This window comes from Cavia porcellus, unplaced genomic scaffold (genome assembly GCF_034190915.1).
Source record: "Cavia porcellus strain 051 isolate PalLab524CR breed Dunkin Hartley unplaced genomic scaffold, mCavPor4.1 scaffold_8, whole genome shotgun sequence".
In the NCBI taxonomy this organism is placed as follows: domain Eukaryota; kingdom Metazoa; phylum Chordata; class Mammalia; order Rodentia; family Caviidae; genus Cavia; species Cavia porcellus.
Genome location: NW_026947491.1, coordinates 26,841,706 through 26,864,841, shown reverse-complemented (window position 1 = coordinate 26,864,841; position 23,136 = coordinate 26,841,706). Strand labels below are relative to the sequence as shown.

The window sequence follows — 23,136 nt, the reverse complement described above, 5'->3', positions numbered from 1 at the left end:
GAGCAACACATGGCCATTTTTGTGGGAAGCTATTTTCATTTGTAACATGGGTTTGTTAGATTGAAAAAATCTGCCTTATTTTTAAAGAAGTCTCATTATACTTTTTCTTACATGCAGTGTAAATTTCTCATTTTTTACTTTCAAAATAATTCTCAAGCATTTAACTAAAATCATTATAATGGGTTTTTCATGGTTTAACAATTCTTACAGAAAACTTTGATTTTTTTCATACTAAGAATTGAACTGATGGCCCTTGCACTAGAGCTACATCCCTAGCTTTTTAAAAGAAATTTTTTTAAGACCTGTTTATTTTCAGACACTTGGGCTTGAACTCAATATATAGCACAGGCTGGCCTTGAACTTGCAGTGATCCTTCTGCCTCAGCTTCCTGAGTGCTGGATGGAGGTGTGTACCACCATGCCCAGTGTGGGTTTCACTTTAAACTGCATCAGTGGCCTTCTGTTTCCTTATGTCTCCTTTGCTTGCCTCCCTCAGCAACAAAACATTAAGGAGGGGCAACACCGATTAATAGTAGCTCACTTCAAAGAAAAGCTGTAGATTATGCTATTAAAAGCATTTTATTTTATTTTATTAAAATTTCTTAAAACGTTGTTTGTAAATCCTCTTCCCATGTTTCTGACCCATGCTTGGCTGCTGCTTTGCATCACTTACACTGGTCTTGCCTGGTGGAGAGTACTGATCAGCTTGGGAGTGGGAGGGTGTGCTAAAGGCAGGTCCTGAAGTTTCTGTTTTGCTCATGTATTTCAAAAGTAACTTTAGAAGGATGACCCTGTGTGGTCATGACACTTCTTAACTGGCACAGAGGTGATTGGTGCTAGTGATTTCCTTATACCTGGTGCCTGTCTGATGCTTTTATGATCAATTATAGATGGGTTCTCACATGCATCACCTCCCAGACTTGTCAATCGGATTTTTCTTCTTCTTCTTTTTTTTTTTTGAGACCAGAAAAGCAGTTCAGGCTTGCCTTGAACTCACTTTATAGCCTGGACTAGCCTTGAACTCAATAGCAATCCTTCTATCTCAGCCTCCCAACTGCTGGGATTACAGACATGTACCTCCATACCCACTTGGCTTTAGCTTTTTTTTTTTTTTTGGTCTTTTTCATTTTTATTGGTACCGGGGATCGAACTCATGACTGCTTGCTTGCAAGGCAGGTACTGAGCTAAATCCCCAGCCCCCGGCTTTGGCTTTTTATCACCTGTCTTCATCCACATGAGCTGGTGAGGTTGGCCTGTGGTTTGGGAAATGACATCTCCAAGTACAGATTTACTGCCAGCTGTGTTTCTGTGTCAAGTCCTAAGGTTTCTTCCTTCCTTAACACTAATGTTGACATTCCTTGATCAGCGGAATCACAGTTTATTTGACTCTGCAGTTCTTGGGTTTTTGCAGTCTACTATTAACTATCCTTAGCACAAAACTTTGTAACTTCTATAAACAGCTGAGGGGCAGAGCAGATCAGGCAACATGAGCTCATTCTTAATTTGTATTAACGATTCATAGAATTACTAATCCTAAATTCTAAGCTTTGGTTTCTGGGCATTTTCTTTTTCTTTCTTTTTTTTTCCCCTAAAATCTCAGTGTTGAGGTTTCTGGGAATTTTCAATCTTCTTTTCAGCAATTCCAGTGCAAGTCCAAACTTGACTTCTTAGAACACCCTGTGTATCACAGGAGAAATGAACACATACAAACCAACTTACTGTGGGCAGAGCAAGCAGTGTGGGTTGATGTGTGTTGAGCTGCCCATGTGCTTGGTGTCGCGGCTGTCCTGTTAAAGCACAGGACTTCCCCAGAGGGGAATCAGGCACGACACATAAAGCCATGCCTTACAGTGCACCCTTAAGTGAGGATACATCCTTAATTGTGTAGTATTTCATCATTTTACAAGATTGTGGGAGTTTGTGGTATTTCTTGAAACACTTGGTTTTTGAAAAAGCCTTCTTCCTCATTTTCAGAACTCGTGTTTAGGAGAGCAGAAGGAGGTAGAGGAGGCCTTCCTCCGGGGGTGGGTGCTGTGTGTGCTGCTGCTCTTGTCTGTTCTGGAGACTGATCCAGGAGGGCTTCCCCACAGCCTGCCTGCTTGGCCCAGTCATACAACACCAAATAGTTTAGGGGTGGTGGGGAACAGAAAAACTCAGTGCCTTGTTACAATCCTCAAAAGCTGTGTCGCTTCCCTTGCTTTCCCAGACTGCTGCCCAGAAGAAAAGATGTTTGGTTTTCACAAGCCAAAGATGTACCGGAGTCTGGAGGGCTGCTGTATTTGCAGGGCGAAGTCCTCCAGTTCCCGATTCACGGACAGTAAACGCTACGAAAAGGACTTCCAGAGCTGTTTCGGGTGAGAGCAGCTGACTTTTGCACTGTTCTTATAGAGAAAACAGTCCTAGCAGGAGAACTATTTCCAAGCAAAGCAGTGGAGCGTTGTGCTGACAATTAAAAAGCACTTGTGTTTTATTCCAGGATATTTAAGGCTCCTGTTCTTTAAATGAATCAAACCATACCAACAACCATTCTTTATTGGTAGGATCGAACTCACAACTGCGCACTTTGCAAGGCAGGCACTTCTAAATGCCCAGCCCCCTAACAACCTGTTTTTTACAAATTAGTAGGAGCTACCAAATTGAGAGGGCTCTCTTATAGTTCTAACTAGACAAAAAGCATTTTGTTGACAATTACAGGATATATAAAGGGGTTTTTAAAAACTACCTGATTCCCTCTTACTAATCATGGTATTGATTTTCTAAACAATGGAGAGAGATATATATATGTGTATATATATATATATATATATATATATATATTTTTTTTTTTTTTTTTTTTTTGTCTTTTTCGTTTTTATTGGTACCATGGATCGAACTCGCGACTGCCTGCTTGCAAGGCAAGTGCTTATGCCGCTGAGTTAAATCCCCAGCCCCCATGGAGATATATTTTAACCCAACTTGCTGAGAAAGATGGTATTAAGTAAGACTTGATGTTCTGTCCTGACACTTGTCAGGCTGTATTAGCTTAATGTCATAATTTCATTTCTTTTTTAAAGAGTAAGCCTCTGCTTAATAACAGGGAGTTTATTTTCCAGTAAACACCTGAATAGATATATATTGTTGAATCATTTTCTGTGTTAGAAATTAATTTCACCACTTTTCTTAGCAGAACATTTATTGACCACTTGCTAATCCTAGATTTAATAATTATACAGTATTTGAGAGTTGTCAAAAGGATTGTGTGCCATGCCTGTTGGTTTTGTGTTAGTTCGGGCTGGGGATTTAGCTCAGTGGCATAGGTGCCTTGCCTTGCAAGCATGTAGTTGTGAGTTCGATCCCCAGTACCAAGAAAAAAAAAAAAAAAGGTGGGCAGTTTTGTGTTGGTGCCAGGAGCATTCTTCCACTGTACTGAGCTATAGCCCCAGGCCTTTTATTGTTTTAAGTCAGGATCTCATTCAGTTGCTCAGGTGGGACTTGAACATGCAACACTCCTGCCTCAGCCTACTGTGTAACTAGAATTACAGATGAATGTCACCATTCTGGAATATCATGTCACATTGATTTCTAAAAGGTAGCACTTTACTAATTAATGAAATACCTATAAGTTTCCAGAAAGATTCATTAGAAAGTTTCATTTAGCTCAGTGTTGTGTGTAAGTGCCTGCCCAACAAGTGTGAGGTTGTGAGGTTCAATCCCCCATACCAAAACAGACAAAACAAAACCATGGCAGCTGGGATCTTTTTCTAGTCTTAAATTTTACAAGCATTTTATTGATTGATTGGTTATTGATTTCCATGCTGAGGAAATTTATTATACTAAAACTACCAAATTACAATATGTACTATTGGTTCTAGGCTTCATACAAATTAATTGGGTTATCTCGAATGATTAGAAGTTATACCTTGTTACCAGGTATGTGACATACATCTGCAGAGAGGCTGAGGCAGGACTGCTGAGTTTGAGGCCAGCCTGGGCTACACAGTGAGTTCAAGGCCAAGCTATATACATAGTGAACTATATACATAGTGAGCCCCTGTCTCACAAAATCAGAACAAAACAAGACAGAAGTGGTGCCTATCTACAATAAATGTACGTGCTGGAGCCTCTAAGATAAAGGGCTGTGGTGAAATTTCACGCTTCTTTCCCAGGCTGCACGAGACTCGCTCAGGGGATATCTGCAATGCCTGTGTGCTGCTCGTGAAGAGGTGGAAGAAGCTGCCAGCAGGATCCAAGAAAAACTGGAATCACGTGAGTTGGTCTTTTTCCCCAGTGATTCCTCTCTCCCCTGTTGCTGTTTCACCATCAGGAGTCAGGACCCAAGTCTCCCCTGGCTGTCCCCAGTCCTTTCTCATTTCCTGCTTTGGTGCAGGTTCTCCCGAGTTGCCCAGGATGGGCTTGGATCTGGCAATCCTTCTGGCATTACAGGTGTATGCCATCTTGCCTGGGCTCTAGAACAAAGTATTTATGATGCTGTGAACAGTGCTTTTGAGGGTGTTTGTGCATTTGTTTCAATTTTCTGGTGCTGGGACGGAGCCTCAGACCCCTGAACATGCTAGGAGAGTGCTTCACAGCTGAGCTGTGCCTGGCCTCAATCTTTTTTTTTTTTGCTATAGTTGTTGTATCAGGGATTGAGCATATTACCTTGCACTTGCCACGTAAATGCTTGTCCAGCTTCAGTCTTACTCAGTTCTTTTTAAGTAGAGGGCGTTTTTCCTTGTCCCTTCCCCTGCATTTCCTTTTACACCATTCTTCACGGACAGTGTTGTATGACTGGAGTGTACTCTGGTAGATCTGTAACCTTATTAAATGTGAGTTTTCATTTAGGGCCGTATTTGGAGGAGATCAGGATTGTGATCTTTGGAGGTGATGGCACCTCTCGTTCACACAGCAGTCTTCCAAGGGTCAGTGTGAATGAATGCATGTGTAGCCCCGAGGCTGGCTGGTGTGAGGGGAGCCTGTGCCTCTAACACCTAAAGTCAGGGTACAGTGGAACAAGGGCAGACAGTGGGTCTGGAGGCCTTGGTCTCATCCCACCCCACCAGCTACCCTCACCTATTTACTAGCTTGGGAAGTAATTGTTCTTTGCCTTAATTTGCTTCAGTCTAAAATTAGACTAACAAAATAGCTCTCTTGCTGCTTTGTGATAAAATCAAAAGAATCTGAGAGATTTTTAAATTGTAAAATATTATTTTGTAGAAATGTTAGTTACTAAGCTTGATCAGTGGTGACAATTTGAAGTGCAGGGGTTTAAACTCAAAGCCTTTACTCTAAGCTACATTTCTGGCCTCTTATTTTTCGTTTTGACCCAGAGTCTTGCTGAGTTATCCAGGCTGGGCTCAACCTTGCAGCCTTCCTGCCTCAGCCTCCCAGAGTGCTGGAATTACAGGTGTGTGCCCCCACACCAGGGTGGGCTTGATTTTTTTTTTTTTTTTTTTTTTTTAAATCTAATTGGGTTAGCCAGTAATGATTAACTCTCATACATCTATTTTAAAATGTTTTCCAGCATTAAAAATAACAAAGCAACTAAGAAGTGCAGGAAGCATCACTGAGTGGTAGAATGTTTTCATGACATACGAGTGCCCCTGGGTCCCTCCCCACCCATAGAAACCCCAGTAGATAAATGGTATTTATTCTTATCTCATGTGATGATTAGAGTTGCACAGAGCCTTCTGTATAGAACTGAGTATAAAACCTGAGTTCTTAGCCATAGATCTGAACCAGTTCTCTTGTCTCCTTTCTTAAATGATGTTAAATATTCAGTGTTTTCTTCCAGGTGGTAGACGCAAGGGCAGGACCCAGTCTAAAGACTACACTGAAACCAAAGAAAGTGAAAACCCTGTCTGGAAACAGGATAAAGGGTAACCAGATCAGCAAACTGCAGAAGGAATTTAAACGTCACAGTAAGTTTGGAATTAGAACTTCAGCAGTTATTTTTCAGTTTTTGTGTTTGGTGGGAGCTGGTACATGGTATGTGTAGATCATTTTCCCCCTTACAGCTGTTTTGAAGAGAGACCATTTGTATTTAATTGGTAAGGATGTTATTACTATGAAATCTTAGAACTCTTATCTGATTTATTTTTTATGAAGAAATAAACTTTCATAACCACAAAAGAATAGCAATAGTACACTGTATCGTTATCTTCAAAGTCTATCAGATTCTAATACCATGAAAGCATCATCAGAGTCCACTGGCTACTTAATTTTTTAGAAGGTACATTTCTAGTTCGCTTGCTTAGCTTTCTTACACATAAAGAAGCTTGAGTCCTAGAGAAAGCTGTGTATTAGCAGACAGTCTGCGGCCAAAGCCCAGACTGCTGGGAACTTCAGAGCTCACCATTCATACATAAGGATGGCCAGTCCGTGGGCTTTCAGGTTTAAGGGCGAGTGTGTCCTGTGGGTGACGGAATGGAAAATTAGTGTCAGATTAAAAGCAGCTTCACATGCTGTCGTTGAACCTGCAGAGGGTGGGGTGGTGTTCAGGTTTGGGAATGTTTCCAGCTCTGAAAAGGAACCACACTGCATATAACATTGCTGCACAATATTCTCATCCCCCTCGGGAGCTGAGTTACCATTGTTGAATCAAATGTTTGTTTTTACAGCAAAAAAGCAGAAGGATTTTCACATTAGGTGGGATGAGTGGACTGCATAGGTTTGTCCATCACCCTATAATCACATTTCAGGTCAAGGCAGATTTACTGCTATCTCAGAACTGTGGATGGGTTTAAGGACTTGTATTTGGAGCTCTCAAGATTTTAAAAAATATCTATAGGATCTTGTAAACAAAATGTTATCAGTCCAGACAAATCAATCATTGTGCATGTTTTAGAACAAAGGAAAGAGACAGGCTTACATGTTAGCGTATGCCTGAGAGGCTGAGTTGGGAGATCATCAGCTCTAAACCAACCTGGGCAACTTAGTAAAACCCTATCTTAAGAAAAGGGATTTTAGGACAGTGGCTCTGGGGGTATAGCTAGTGCAAAGGCCCTGGATTTAATGGCCAGTATAGACCCTCCTACACAAGAAAAGACAAATGATTTTACTGAAGAAGTAGAGGAAGACTGTGAAGAGCACGTTTTGATACACTTTGTACATTATTATCGTCTGTTACTTACCTTTACAGTTTAGGGTAGCACAGAGGGCCTGTTTAACCTTGACCACTCACTTAATAAGTGGTGAGGTGAATTTGAATTTTGGCAGCTCAGTTTCAAGACATTTGAATTTCTACACAGCGCTGGGTAAAATCACCTCCTGCCCCCTCCTAGTGGTGTTTGCTCTTGTACATGCAGCAGCTACCTGTCCTGTTACCTGTTGGAAACACCCCGTATGTGGAGTGCTGGGAAGACTTGGACCTAGGGCTTCTAGATCTGTTGAGTTAGTTGTAGATGTTTGACTCTAGAATTGCTGATGTTTAACCACGGTTTCCTTGCCTGAGAAATGAGATCAGCGTGCAAACAAGTTTTGTTTTGTTTTTTTTTTTAAAACAATACTATTTTTTCTTTCTTTGTGGTGCTGGGAATCGAACCCAGGGCCTTGTGCATTCAAGCCAAGAGCTCCACATCCACATCCCAAAGAAATTTTTGCCCTTTTTTTGGGCATTTTTTTCAGCAATTAGTCATTTCTGGTTTCTGTAGAATAAATGTTGTTAGGTACCTGCAGAGTCTTTGGAGGTTTGTGTTGGAGGGACAGTGGCTCTGGGCTGGCTGTGAATCAGTTTTGTGCAGTAAGCAGAATGCGGAGATGCTTGCTGTTCCCGTCTGCCTGCCTGCCTCACACTGTCTACATCAGCACTGTTTTATACCTTTTCAAATCTGCCTAGTTTTTTTTTTGTTTTGAAATCTATTTTATTTCAAAGAGACAGAGGGAAAACAATTTCAAAACATGACAATGATGTTATTACATACTTTGTGCACTGCTATCCCCATATTAGTCTCCCAGAGCACAAGAGGTCGGCATTGAGTGATCCAAAAAATAACTAGCACAAACCTTTCCCTTCAGTGACTCAGAAGCCAGTAGTATAACTGTCTCAACTATCGGATTCATATATAGATACACAATACACATACATACACACATATTGTTTCAGCCTTTCATACTAGTGAGAGAGTAAGATGTTGACACGTGTGTCTGATTTATTTCACTTTTGAGTATGGTTTCAAGTTGCATCTGTTTACCTATAAAAACCAAGCTTGTCCTTCTTTATGGCTGAGTAGTACTCCATCACATAAAAATACTGCATCTTTTTTATCCATTCTGCAATCACTGGGCATTTCATTTGTTTCCAAGATCTAGCTATTACAAATTATTCTGTTGTAAGCATAGGTGCACATACATCGCTGTGGTATGATGTTTTTTAATTATTCTGGGAAGATAACCAGGAAGGGAATAGCTGGGTTGAATGGGAACTCTAGTCCTAGATTTTAGAGGAATCTTCACACTAATTTCCACAGTGCACCAGTCAACACTCCCACCCACAGTAGAGAAGGGTTCCTTTTTACTCACAGCCCTGCCAGCATTTGTTATTGCTTGATTTCTTAATTTTTAAAAAACTTTATTTCTGTACCAGGGATCAGATTCATGACCTCATGCCTGATAGGCAGGTGCTTACACAGCTGAGCTAAATCCCTGGCCCTTTATTTCTTGATAATAGCCATTCTTTCTGGGGTAAGGTGGAATCTCAGTGTTTTAATTTGTATCTCTTGAATGACTAGTGATGTTGAACATTTTTTTTTCTTTTTTCATATATTTATTTGCTGCTTGTATTTCTTTATCTGAGAAGTGTGTATTCATCACAGATGCCTGCTTTTGGATTGAGTCTTTAAATGTGGGAGGTTGGTGCTTGCCAGGCAGGCGCTTGTACCACTGAGCTAAATCCCCAGCCCCTGGGCTGATTGTTTTTGGTGTTTTTTTTTTCTTTAAGTTGTTTATATGTTCTTGATAGTAATCCTTTGAGGACAGCTGGAAAACATTTTCGCCCACATTGTGGCTGTCTCTTCACTATGTTGGTGGTTTCTCCTGCTTTGCAAAAGCTTTTCAATAGAATGAGATCTCTGTTGTTGACTCTGTGATAGTTCCTGCACAATGAGTGTTACCTACTATATCTTTCAGCAGATTCAATATATTTCTTTTTTTCTCTCTTGTTTTTTGTACTGAGGATCAAATTTATGAGCTCATGCTTGCTAGGCGGGCGCTTATGCCACTGAGCTAAATCTCCAGCTAAATCTCCAAATGTTTCTCTTTTAATATTTAGACCTTTAATCCATTCCACATTTAGTTTAGTACATGGTGAAAGATAGGCTCCAACTGTAATGTTTGGCATGCGCAGAACCAGTTCTTCTGCCATTTTATTAAAAGAGGCTGTCTTTCTTCCAGTGAATGGAAGTTTGGCACCTCTGTCAAAGATAAGGTGGCTTGGTGTTCCTGGAGTTATTTTTGCATCTTCTGAGCTGTTTCATGGATCTTTGGGACTGTTTTTTTGTCAGTACCATGTGGTCTTTATCACAGTAGCTTTATGGTATAATTTCAAGTCAGGGATTGCGATGCCCCCGTCTTGCCTTTGTTGCCCAGAATTGTCTTTGCTTTTCTGGGTCTCTTTCTGATCCTAGATGAATTATAGGATTGTTTTCTCAAGTTCCGTGAGATACACATGCCTTTGGAAATTTGATTGAGATTGCATTGAATCTGTGTAACAGTTTTGGAAATAGCTGCTTGATTTTCAAGACTTGTAAAATTAGACTTTGAAGAATTTCCGTACCTACATTTCTAGAATAAAGTTGTTTACTGTTTTTTTTTTTTTTTTTTTTTTTTTTTTTAATATTTTATTTAAGGAGAAAAAAAAAGCAGAGAAAGGGTACAAGTTATACAGATTTGCAGAAAAAAAATGAACAGTAGGAAATCACAAGTTAATGGATTACATATTGTCATCTTAGAAATAATTGTTCAAGTCACAAAATTAAAGCTTGTAAAGTGGACATTCCAACAATGATACTGCAAACAGTTCTGTTCAATGATCTGATAAAATTCTGTGATATCATATTCTATCTTATACACTTAAATATACATGCAGTTATATAGTTTAGAGCACTTTCTTTTCCTCTCTTTTGTACAATGACTATTACACATTTTGGGTTTCATTGCTCTCACGGTTCTTATTACTTTTTTGGAAGAGAGTAAAACCAAATGTGACATAACAGAACAGAATCGGTCAAGTCAAAAGGGTGGACATAATAGATAATGTGAAAACATAATACAAGGTGATCAACAATGGTTACCATAATGCCTCTCGCTATCTCTAATAGAATTGCCTATACCATTAGTTATAATACAATTGAACAAAACAGTAAAGAACAAAACCAACAAAACCAAACCATTGGAGACATTGTAGGTCTTCAAAAGTAGATAAAAGTCAACGAGAATGGGCGTTATAATGAATCTCATTATCTTCACAGCTGATGCCTAAATTTTCGAACCTGATACTATCCAGCAAAACAGAATAGGGGAACATCAGTTAAAAACCAGATGGTGAGAGTAATACAGGGCTTTAAATCGAGGTAATGGAAAGTCAAAGTGGGTTACTATAATATATCCTGCTATTTTTTCCATTAATTAAAAGGATAAAAATTTTAAAAAAGTATTAAAAAAGTAAATAATGGAGTGGAGATTGAGATAAAAGAGGGCATAACAACTAAACAGCACAGATCAAAACATAACCATTTAAGCAGAATAGTGTTTCACCACCAGATAATCCTGACCTAAAAGTAGTTACCATATTGTCTCTTTCCTTGAAATCCTTGAGTACAACTTCGTATACTGTAGCATTAAGTATATCAAAACAATGTAAAACCATTTAAGAGAATGACAGCATTACAGAATATTTAGAACCGACTAACAGAAAATGAATAATGATTTCTGTATAATCTCCTTGTCTTTAAAAGGTTTTTGCTTATACTATCATACATAATAAAATCCAGTAAGATACAACCTATTTAGACCATTGGAGACAGAAGGACAAAAGCTAGATGAGACTTCAAAACAAGATGGTACTAAATCAGTATTACCTATTAAGATGTCATTTTCTCCAAAATAGCTGTTCCTATCATCCAATCTTCTATGCCTCATTTCTGTTGAGCTCTTATTCTGTCAGTAGCTGTCAGTTTGTCTTCTTCACTTTGTTCTCTGCTCCATTAGTTGTGGCCTCCACTATTTCTGGATTCTTTGTATTTTTCTTTTTTTAGAATATCCTGCAATACTCTCTGTAGAGTTGAATTGGTGGTTGCAAATTCCCCCAGTTCCTCTTTATCCTGGAAGCATCTTGTTTTTCCATCAATTTCCAGGGACAGTTGTGCAGGATATCTCAATCTTGGCTGGAGATTATTATCTTTCAAAGCTTGAATTATTTCCCCCCACGCTCTTCGTGATTTGATGGTTTGTGCAGAGAAATCTGCTGTAATTCTGATGGGTGCTCCCTTGTAAGTGGTCTGTTTCTTGTCTCTGACAGCTTTTAATATTCTGTTCTTGTATTGAATTTCTGGAATTTTTATTATTATATGCCTGGGTGTTGCTCTGTTTGGGTTGTAGGTAGCTGGGGTCCTGTATGCCTCATACATCTGAGTATCTTTACCTTTTGCTAAATTAGGAAAATTCTCCTGGATTATTTCTGTGAGTAGCTTTTGTAGTTCACTTGTTTGTGTCCCTACTTCTTCTTTTATGTTCTTAATCCTTAAGTTATGGATCCTCTTATCATCTTCTTGTCTTTGTATTATTGCTGTTTGTTTCTTTGTTATTTTTAAGAAGTTTTTCATTTCATTCTCCCATATTACAATTCTGCCCTCCAGTTCAGATAGTCTGTCCTTAGTTTCTTTCAAGCTGTTATGCCAGTCTTCGATAGACTTCTTAGTTTCTTGGTAGTCCCTTTGAACCTGCTTCACGTATTCTATGCTTTCCCTGTTTTCTCCATCAAACAATTCTCCCCTCTTTTTCTGTTCTTCCATTCCACCATCTGTTTTTTCTTGGGTGGGGCTTAGCATTTCTCTAACTATTTTGCATACTTCTAGCTTCAGGTCGTTGATAACTTCATTCCTGAATTGGTCTATGAGGCTCTCTATATGGTGCTTTATGTGTATTGGTGCGGTGTCTGCTATTGCCTGTTTCTCAGAATTGGGGGCCGAGGAGCCTTTCTTGTTGCTGCCTCTTCCCATATTCTCTGTTCGTTATATATGCAAGCTTATATGAGAGGCCCAGCTTCTCTCCCTGCCAGCCACAGCCTGATCGAATTGCGCCGGTTAGGTGTTCCCACTCACCGCTGCGCACCAGGCAGCCTACGCGGAGGCCCGCCCCTCCTGGCTTCCGGCAGGCTCTGGGATCTGGTTTGGGCCAGCCTACGGGGTCCGCCGGCAGCGTCACGCAGGCCAGGCACTTTTCACCAATCCCGCCCGAGAGGGGAATGTGTGGCTGGAGTCTCCACCGCGCCCTGCTCCCGCAGGACTGCTCGGGCCCAGAAAGTCCGCTGGAGTCAAACTGTGGTGGAGTGTCAGTTTCTCTCACTCACCTCGCCACAAGTCAGAACATGCCTCCCTGCCCGTCCTGTTTTCGACTCCGTTCGCAGATTCCCGTTCTCAGAGTTTCTGCGCGTCTCTCTCCTTGCCGAGCCGATGTAGAGGCAGCCAGCCGCCGCACGGCGGGAAACCCAAATCGTGGCTTCCAATGGCGCAGGGTCCAGCCTCAGCAGCGAGACTTTTCTGTTCCTGTTTTAGCACCAGGACTGCATTCCAAGTTGGTTTCTCTCAGCCGAGTTTGTTCCTGAGTCAGCAGAGCATAACTCCACCTGCTTATGTCTCTTTAGTCCGCACCATACCTGGCTTCTGAGCCTAGTTTTCCAGAGAGCCTCCGGTAGTTGCTGTTATCTGTCCGCCATGTTCTCCCGGAAGTCCCTTACTGTGTTTATATGTCATTATATATATTAAACCATATGAAATTGCACTTATAAATAAAAATGGTCCATCACTGTAATTTTAGATGGTTCAAAGCTATTAAGTACTTCTAAAATAGTGAGTTTCCCCAGTACCAGTCCACCAGTCCAACTTTATTTGGAAAGTTTAAAAAATATCCCACTAGTCTTAAAGTTTGCAACCTTTGAGGATTTTTTTTTAAATAAAGGTGAGTGATATTTTTATTGGAAATAAACATGTTAAAAATACTAACGGCTGGGGCTGGGGATTTAGCTCAGCAGCATAAGCGCCTGCCTTGCAAGCAGGCAGTCGTGAGTTCGATCCCTGGTACCGATAAAAAAGCAAAAATAAATAAATAAATAAATAAATAAAATACTAACGGCACTCTGTTCTACATGTCGATAATTTTGTCATTTTGTGTTGCCATTAATACAAACCATGCCCACCCCCACTCTGGCAACTTACAGGGTTTGGTGCTTAAGAAATATTTGATTATTCTCTGAATTTTAGAGGATTACCTTATGCACCTGCCCAGTTGATGTTAGTTTTACCCTGTTTATGATCTTGTTTGCTGTGGTACAGGCAATATTGTAGCCATCTAGTGTAGTGTTGTAATGAGCAACCAAGGTGTATTTTCTGGCTTTTAAATTTATATGAAGACTCCTGAACAATTAGCATTGCTTAGAAAGAACTTTATTCCTAATGTAAACTCTAGGGTCTGTTATCTTCCTTATTGTAGGTGAGGTGGTGTTTTCCTGGCTGCTTCCAGGATTTTCTTTTGTTTGATTTTCAGATGTGTAGTATGGTGTTTCTTACCTTTGTCCTGTTTGGACTTTGATAGCTTCTTGATCTTCTTAGGTTTGTGTCACTGCATTTGGTAAATATCAGCCATTTTTTGTTACCTTTCCACCTCTTCTCTTTCTCCTGTCCCTCCAAGAGGGCAGTGCTGTGAGTGCGACTTGTGTTCAGATTTGAGTGGTTTCTGTTACTATAGTTCTCTGTTTGTTCTCTGTCCCCTTTGCTGTTGCACCAATCCACCAAGCTGCCTATTTCACTTACTGTAGCTTTTTGGTTTGATAGTCTGCATTTGTTTCTTGATAGCTTGTATCTGTTGTCCCTACTTCTCCTGTTGCTGGGGAATAAAGGCCTGCTAAGCACATGGCTCCCCCTGCACACCATCCTTAGTGTCCTCTCCTTTTCCTTTTTTGGGAGGCAGGGGGGAAGTTTTACCAGGAATTGAACTGGGACCTCGTGCTTGCCAGGAATGGGCTGTGACCCCCCTGCACTGTATCCCCCTTACCCCCAGTGAAGACTCCTGTGACTGCCAAAAGCTGTGTTTCAGTTTGTTTCACCATATTTCTGAGTGCAAGTTGAAACGTTTTTGTCTGACTACTTCATAATCTTGGTCTAATAAATCTAACATCTGTCACCTTGGTGCTGGCATGTATTTGCCTTCCCATGCAGTCAGAGACGTTCCCGTTTTTTAGTGTACTATGATTTTCGTTGAAATTATGGGCCCTTTCATTTTCTGCTGTGAGACTGGATCTCAGCTGAACCCGTTTTGACTGGGTTATCTGGACTTGCAGCAGGAGTGGGGGACAGGACTACAGGCACTTTGTTGGTTGCTGCCTGACTGCAGGTGCCTCTGCCTCCACGGACTGAGGTGGGGCTGGTTCTTGCTTACCAACAGGGGAGGACTCTGCCCCCTGTGACCAGGGGTGGTGACAGTCCTGGCTCCTCACTGGGCATCTGGCAGCTCCCCTGCTTGAAGTTCCCGTACCTGGGGGCAGTGTAGCCTCCCTCCTTGGCCTTGCTGGGTGGAAGGTTTTGTCCAGGTTTTCTTTGGTGTTTAGTTGGAGAAGAGTGGTTATTGTCTAATAAAAGGTAATTTAAAAAAAAAAAAGGTCTGCTAGTCTTCCTCTTTCCCTGATCCTTTGACAAGCATTCAGAGATGTGCGCTGGGGCGTGTGTGTGTGTGTGTGTGTGTGTGTGTGTGTGTTGAGATCACCTGTTTCTCTTTGCATCACTTGAGTTACTGCTGCTTTATATCTAAGTTGTGATTTTTGAGGCACAGAGAAAATCCAGAAAAGCAAAGGAATTTCCCACTATGTCCTCCCGTTTTTAGGTCTAAGGTCTTGAGGTGCTAGTATGCCCATTACCCTGCAGGGTTTCAAATCTGTTTTATAATGTAATGAGCAGGAAGAAGAGGGGAAATGTATGTATTCCCTTTTTCTTTCTCTGTTTTTTGGCACTGAGGATTGAACTCATGACCTTGCATTTCCCAGCAAGGCACTGAATGCCACCAAGCTAAATCCCCAGCTCCTGTTTTCTTGTACAATTACTATAGTACCAACGTTTTCAAAATTAGTGGCATAAAAATAAGTTCTGTTTTTTACCATTTTATAACTTAGTATCTTAAAGATTTACTGGCATTTTGACTTCAATGGTGCAGAAATAAGGTGTATGCAATAGAAACAATGGTGTAAGTTTCAAGTTATGGTCTATTTCCAAGCTAGCTATGTGCATGTGATTCTGTCTTGGTGCTGGGCAGCCAGAGCAAGCCATGGCTCCCTGTCAGCCGCCACACAATCACGAGGGCAAACAACCAGTGTTCCACACAGTGTGCTGTTGCTAGGCTGTGCTGTTTGTTAGGTAGAGTAAACGTGCTTCCAGTTTAGCATATATTATAGTGAGTTTATCAGGATATAACCCTGCCCAGAGAAAGAGCAGCCTCTGTAGTCACAGTTATCATAGTCTTTTGTCTTCTCTCCTCTCTGCAGATTCTGATGCTCATAGTACCACCTCAAGTGCCTCCCCTGCTCAGTCTCCATGTTACAGCAACCAGTCAGATGATGGCTCAGACACAGAGATGGCTTCGGGCTCCAACAGAACACCGGTTTTCTCCTTTTTAGATCTTACATACTGGAAAAGGTAAAAACATCAGAAAATACCCTGTAATCAACAACCCATCTTAATTACAGGCAGCAGTTTCCCATTTCTGTAGTAACTAAATGGCATTTGGCAAACAGCTGATAGCACACATGTTTGCAGGTGGGTTAAGCAGGAACTAAACAGGGTGTTGGGATTCTGTGTTTTTCTTCTTAAAATTGATTTAAGATAAAAAATACTTCTTGTATAGGTACCTATATTTTCTATGAGGGAGTAGATTAAAAATACTGATAACTCAGTTTTGCCACCTAGAATGTGTAAGTGCCAGACATACTGTTTTAAGTCTGTGACCCCAAATCCAAGAATAGAGTAGGAAAAAGAAAATATTTTCAAAAGGAAAGTAGTTAAGGGTTTCCCAGATTACAGAAAACAAAAGCAAAAGAATAAAACATCTCACACAAATATATCAGTGAAACTACAGAACAAGGAAGATGAAACAGATATGTGGTAAGCAGTGAGAAAACAGTATTTTAAAAATATATATTACAGGGGCTGGGGATTTAGCTCAGCGGCATAAGCGCCTGCCTTGCAAGCAGGCAGTTGTGAGTTTGATCCCCGGTACCGATAAAAAGGAAAAAGACAAAAAAAAAAAAAAAAAAAAAAAAAAAAATATATATATATATATATATATATATATATATATATATATTACAAGAGTCACGTCTGCACAACAAACGTATTCATTATCACAATCATGTACTAATAAAAATAATTTTTAAAAGGAATTTCAAAGGAACAAGAAACAGAGCTGAGTTCTTAAAAATATAAATGAGGAGAGAACAGTGAAACGTATCTTCAGTGGGTCAAGAGATAATAACTCAAAATCGTATATGTATAAAAGTAGCTTTTGTGACTAAGAGCTTAAGACATCTTGGATGAAGATAAAGTTTGTGAACAAGCTGACCTTTAGAGAGGCAGACATTCTGAGAGGAAAGAAGTGGAAATAAAGTATTTAGCAGACAAGTTTAAAGTGATAGTGTTCAAGGTAGTTAAAAAAGAATTACATGGTAACTGTTAACGCTTAGCTGGGGGTAAAGGTAATCAGGCCAAGTGTCCATTGTCCTTTGCACAGGACTTGAAAAGGCCACATGTGGTGTGGTAGTGGCCTGCCTTCAGTCCCAGTACATGAGAGGCTAGGCAATTTACAGAGCCCATCCTGGACAAGACCTTGTCTCAATAGGTGTATTTTTTAAAAAGGAACAGGGTATATGTCATTGCAGAGGTTCTTAGGTTTTCTGTCTGGTGCTATACCAAAAGCAAAGTTCTCACATAAAATAAATAGCTAATTAAGTGGGAAAATGTTCAGATTGTAGACAATTATGAAAGCACAACTTAATTTTACATACCCTAGATCAGTCAATACTAGAATAACTTCTGTTGCAAAATCTTGAGGAAAGACTGGAAAGGTGGATCATGGGGGTGAATGGGTATAAGCCTAGTGACTAATAATTGGCATTGTTGAGGAAAGCTGAAGATGTTCCTATCTTTGTATCCTAATAGTATAACCCAGGAGGTAGTCTTAGGATGTGTACGCTGAAGGTACGCAGCAGTGTTAATCATGGCAACAGTCATGCACAAGAGGGAGAATGGATAAACAAAACTGGATGGTTGCCTGGTTAGACTATTACACGTAACAACAAAATAGAGCCCATAACTACATTTTCATCTCTGTTCCTCTCTGTTGAGTAAAAGTTGCCAAATACAGTAAGTGTGGGTGTTTGTGTAGTAGATAATTTAGCCATGTACAGTATTTAGAGACAAACAACAGAAACAGCCAGAAAACATAAGGGAGAAGGGAAATTGGAGTGATGGTGAACCTTTTAGAGTTGTCTATGCTAACAAGCAGCTGGCTGTGGCACACATGCCATAGGTTCGCCACCACTGCCCTAGTGCCAGGGGAGTTGAGGCAGATGCAGCAGGGTGTTCCTTGAGAGGCCTGCATGGTGACCTCCTGGGATGTGACCCGCTTTTCCTCAGGGGTGATCCTGACTCTTCTTAGTTTTAATGCCTTGAGTAGAGCCATAGTGTATATATGCACTTTGATCTACTCAGTTAACTGAAAGCCTCTGCCGCTATTCGCTTGTCTCTGGTGTCTCTGGTCCTTCATTTCTTTAAGAACCTAAGAGTTTGGAAGGAAATAGTTAACTTTAGAAGCAGCCTCTGAAACTTGCTGCCTGCCGGCTCTTAAATGCCTTCTTCCTCCCTAATAGTTAAGAAAATTCCAGAGTGGTCTTAAAGGGGGGCCGGGTGATTTCCATTCGCAAGTCAGCTTGCAGTCAGTCAGGAGTCCTTTTACTGGACTCTGATAGGATTGCAGAAGTAGAAACTTTTGGGGCTGGGGATTTAGCTCAGCGGCATAAGCGCCTGCCTTGCAAGCAGGCAGTCGTGAGTTCGATCCCTGGTACCGATAAAAACGAAAAAGACAAAAAAAAAAACCAAAAAAAAAAAAAAAAAAAAAGAAGTAGAAACTTTTGGTCGTGCTTGACTAATAATAATAGTCAGTAGTTTTTCTGTGTTTAGTTTGGCTGCTATTTAGTTTTCTGCCCTTTAATACCTTTCATTCTCTACTTTTCCCTTTAGACAAAAAGTGTGTTGCGGGATCATCTACAAAGGCCGCTTCGGGGAGGTCCTCATTGACACGCACCTCTTCAAGCCCTGCTGCAGCAGTAAGAAGGCGGCACCGGAGAAGCCCGAGGAGCAGCCGCCCGAGCCACTGCCCATCTCCACGCAGGAGTGGTGACCGAGGCTCATGCACAGGGGGACAAGGATTCAGAGGACCGCGGACCCACAGACTGACTCCTGTTCTCAACTCGGACACCTGCTATTCTGCCAAAAGACATTTTTAGAATAGTGTCGAATGGGTTATTTCCCCCCACTCCACCAGTTCCACCAAACTCTGAAGCCAGCGTCTAGCTTACTAAGAGAGAAGTGTACATAATATTTAAGATGCTGAGTGTTTCATAGGAAAGCTGAATGCTGCTGTAAAGTGCTCTTTAAGTCTTTTTTAAAATCCCCTTCTAATGAATGAATTAGGGGAACTTCAGGGGACAGAGATGGGATTCGTTGTATGATAAACTGTGTGTAGTTTTAGTCTTTCTATATTAAGAAGCAGTGGTTGGGGCATTTCTTAAGATGGCTGGCTACTCTTGTTTTCCCTCATACATTTGCCTAACTAGGTGACAGGTAGTTGCTAATAATTTTGAAATTATTAAGGTCTTGCCAAGGTTCTGATGATTCAAACCTGTACTACTGATTACTAAGCAGGACAGATAGTTTTCTGGTGCAAATACCTTTGAGGAAGTAGTTTTAAACTATACAAACAATTAGCTGTGCGTGGTGGCGCATACCTGTAATCCTAATGTAGGGAGGTTGAGGCAGGAGGATCTCTTGAGTTTGATGCCAGCCTGAGCTACATAGTGAGCTCAAAAAAAGTGCTAAGAGGTAGTTTGGCTGCCTGTGTTGTATCCTGTGTCACCTTCCCTTATGTCAATGTTTGATAAAGACAGCAAGCAGAATCTACTCCTCCCAAGGAAAGGGCAAGTCCACAGGGTATGCAGGATGCTTCAGGTAGTGCTGGGGCCTCACCACACTCACTATTACCTTGTTTGGTACCATGCAGGTCTTCAGGATGGCACACGACAAGGACTGACACTTCCTGGGCATGTTTCTTAGAGGGCTTGCCACACGTGTAAGTTCGGTGGCGTTGGTTTGGTGACTCCGTTGAAATCTGCACAATTCAGTTTCAGCTCTGGATTACTTCAGTTGACCTTTGTGAAGGTCTTATCTGTGTAGAGTAGGTGTCTGACTTAGCTTCTTAGGGTTTGTTTTCTCTCTACTTGAAGTAAAAGTTAGTGGAAGAAAGAGGTGTGTGTCAGTGCTAAGCCAGTTGGTTTCGGTTTGGCTTCTTCCCTTTAGGCTTCTGAACATTGAGATCAGCCTGAGCGGGGAGCTAGTCAGTTCCAGGATGTTCATGGTGGCCTCTCACCAACTCGTGGTCTTCTCTCTGAAAGTTCAGGAGGAAAATCACACCAGTCAGACTTCTCACAGTGAGAAGAGTGTTCACTTGCCTTACACTATGCTTGTTTGTTTTCAAAACTGGATTTCTAAAATCGGGTAGTGTCATATTGAGGAGTGAGCCACTTTCTACAGGCACATGAAGGTTTTTCACAGCTCTGACTCGAAACGTTTTTTATTTCTTTTTGGAAAACCCACATACAAGAGCCACAGTATGAGAGACCGTAGCAAGAGACAGGTGGCTCTCCATGGCCTGAGGGATTGCAAGAGGCCAGCCATACCATCCTCCTGAGGTGTTTTGAAATGGCTTTTTTTTTTTTTGTACATTTTGGCTGCAGTATTGGTGGTAGAATATAATATGGATCATCTCTACTTCTGTATTTATTTATTTATTACTAGACCTCAACCACAGCCTTCTTTTTCCCCTTCCACCTCTCTTTGCCTGTAGGATGTACTGTATGTAGTCATGCACTTTGTATTAATATATTAGAAATCTACAAATCTGTTTTGTACTTTTTATACTGTTGGATACTTATAATCAAAACTTTTACTAGGACATTGAATAAATTTAGTCTTATTAGAAAATAAAAGGAGCTGTTTGTGGCTTTGTATTCCAGATCTTTGATAAGCTTACCTAGTGTTCTTGGTCTTAAAGACACTCAGTCTAAGCTCTTAGTAGTATTCCTAGCCTAGCCATGAGAGGTAAAAACTTCTTTACCAGGAAATAAAGACCCAACTTCACAGGCTATTTTAACTGATATGCACAGTCATGAACTTGGTTTTTAAGAGGGTTTGCCAGTAAAGAGTGGTGTTCTCAGTACTTCAGTGTTGTAGTCTGCTCTTTACTGGTCACTGGAATAAATGTACAGAGTTACTTTAGCATTGTGAGAAATCTGGAGGTGTAATCCCCACCAAATCCCTGAAAACCAGCTCTGTTACCTGGAGAGGTAGGTCTGTGGGCTGGACATCCTGTGCTGCTGTTGAGGATTTTGTTGTTAATTACTTAGAATGTTAGAACTGTGGCCTCGTGAGTCTAGGCTGCAGCCTTGTGCTGCTGTGGGCAGTCAGATGTTTTATTGGCACCTGATACAGAGGCTGTGAAGTTACTGGCTGAACAGTGGGCGGTGATAGCAAGGAGCTCAGTTTCTGTGGGGCCCACCTGAGCTGTATGCTAGGGGTCCCGAAGGGTGTTGGTTGATTTCCCCCATGGGGCACTACACCCTGCCCAGGCTTTGCCCTACCCCTCCTTGTAGCTGGGGGACCCAGCAACTGCCTTCTCCCCGGGAGGCACCTCCTTTGGTTGCTTACCACCTTGGTTGCTCCATACTTCACCTTACTGTAGCAAATGCGTGGGGTGTTCTGCCCTCTCAAATGAATGCTAGTCAGGAGGTGTGTCTGCCTCTGCAACCTATGGTTACACTTGTGTAGCAATTAAGAAGTCCTCATGAAACAGCATGGGCCAGGTGCATTTTCCAGTTGGTTTTTTAAGATGGTCTCGAATGTAGTATAGGCTGCCCTTGAACTGAGGGAGGTTCCGCCGCAGCCTCCTGAATGCTGGCATTAAAGGTGTGCACCAACAGCCCAGGTGGGCTGGGTGCTTTTAAATACTGTTCAAGCACCTGCCTGGCAAGCGCAAGGCCCTGAGTTCGACTCCTAGTACCAAAAAAAATAGTGGAAAACAACACTGTTTAAATCTATACACAAAAATGAATTCACGGGTGGGTAGGTAAAGGTCTAAGGAAGTCATGGTATTTGATAAGAATCTTCGATTCTAAAGTATTTTGCTCTCCAGATTCTCTTCTCCCTTCTTTATCTCCCCCTTGCCCTGTCCTCAAGGTCATGCTGGGTAGCTCAAGCTGGTCTCGCACTCCATCTCCCTACCCCCAGCCTCCTGTGCACTGGAACCTCTCTGCATCTGCATTCCCAGGGTTATTTACTCTGCATCTTCACCATCACGCCGAGTGAGGACTGGGTCTTGCTTCCCTCCTTGCTGAAGGCGGACAGTGCGGAGCACCTTGGACCCTCACAGAGGCTGCCCTTTGTCTATAAATCAGGTTTGCTTTTTGCCTACTGCTGATAGAGCATTTGCTGTATTTTGTGTGCAAAAACTGCGGTTCAGTGGAAAAAACTGGATATGCCCATGACCAATCCAGTAGCCGGAAGGAAGGAAGCCTTTCCCTCCTGCAGTGAAGAATGCATCCTGCCAGGGATGCTATTAGCTGGCACCTGGCGCGCCGAGGTCCAGACCTCTGGTGCAGCCTGCGCCTGGGGAACGGGAGGGGGAGAAATCCAGACAAAAACACAACCCACCGAGGGGCTGGGTTATTGGTCCTCAGGATGATGTCTATGTATCCAATTCCTTCCCCTCTGGGCAAAGACTGGCCCTCCCATATTTTGAGGCATCACCCAGGACTCAGTATCTGAAAGCAGCCAATCACTGCTTCAGAGTATCAGCTCTCAATACTTCTACAGCTTGGGTTAGCTTCAGCCTGTTCCAGAGGGGTTTTTGCAATGGTTGTTTTGTGCTTAGGTTCTGTATTTAAATCTCAAAAAAGCTATGCATACTTACAACCACAGCACTACGGGAGGCTGAAGCAGAAGAATTTTGAATTAGAGCCCAGCCTGTACAATTTAGACCTTGTGTCAAAAAATACACATGGAAGACAGTGATGCCACAGCTGTACATTTTAAAATACATTTTTCTTCTGTGATTGAACGGTCCCGAGCAGTGACACTGTGAGACTTCTATTTTTTGTTATTTCTGAGACAGGGTCTCACTAGATGGTCCAGGCTGGCCTCAAATTAAAGGGGATCTTCTTGCCTCAGCCTCTGGATTGCAGGCATGCACCACCATACCTCGCTTCAGACCAAACAGGCTTACTTTCAAATTTTGTGTGGAGGTTGTTCAACAGTCCTTTGACGCCATCTAATTGCATATGACGTGTATTTTTGATGAATTCTCTCTGTTCCCATTGCCCAGTGGAGAGGGGAGGGGTGGAGCCTACGTCTGGCCCGTGAGCACATTCGTCCTAGAGAACACACGGCAGGAGTAGGAGCCAATCCCAGTCTCAGTTTTCCTGCTCCCCGGCCTTGGCAGTTTCTTGTCCGCCCCCCACCGCCCCAGTGGGAGGTGGTCCCAGACACCGCAGTCTTGGTGAGCGCTGCGTGAATGCAGCGCAGGAGCCTGGCTCCATGCTCTAAGGAGCTGTGGTCCTGTGAAGTGACCCTTCTGC

At 41.8% G+C, this 23,136-nt stretch overlaps 1 protein-coding gene across 4 annotated transcripts in view; it reads left to right on the top strand.

Annotated features, from left to right (window-relative positions):
- The window catches only part of Sinhcaf (SIN3-HDAC complex associated factor), a 34,645-nt gene extending 14,152 nt beyond the window's left edge, over nucleotides 1-20,493 (top strand). For all 4 annotated transcript variants that reach the window (XM_063254506.1, XM_063254505.1, XM_003466780.5 and 1 more), the window contains exons 2-6: nucleotides 2,206-2,353; nucleotides 4,145-4,244; nucleotides 5,770-5,896; nucleotides 15,721-15,871; nucleotides 18,470-20,493. In XM_063254506.1, the coding sequence (XP_063110576.1) occupies nucleotides 2,226-2,353; nucleotides 4,145-4,244; nucleotides 5,770-5,896; nucleotides 15,721-15,871; nucleotides 18,470-18,629 (666 nt within the window). In that variant the 5' untranslated portion in view covers nucleotides 2,206-2,225 and the 3' untranslated portion in view covers nucleotides 18,630-20,493. The remainder of the gene's footprint in view (nucleotides 1-2,205; nucleotides 2,354-4,144; nucleotides 4,245-5,769; nucleotides 5,897-15,720; nucleotides 15,872-18,469) is intronic.
- The last annotated feature ends 2,643 nt before the right edge of the window (nucleotides 20,494-23,136 follow it).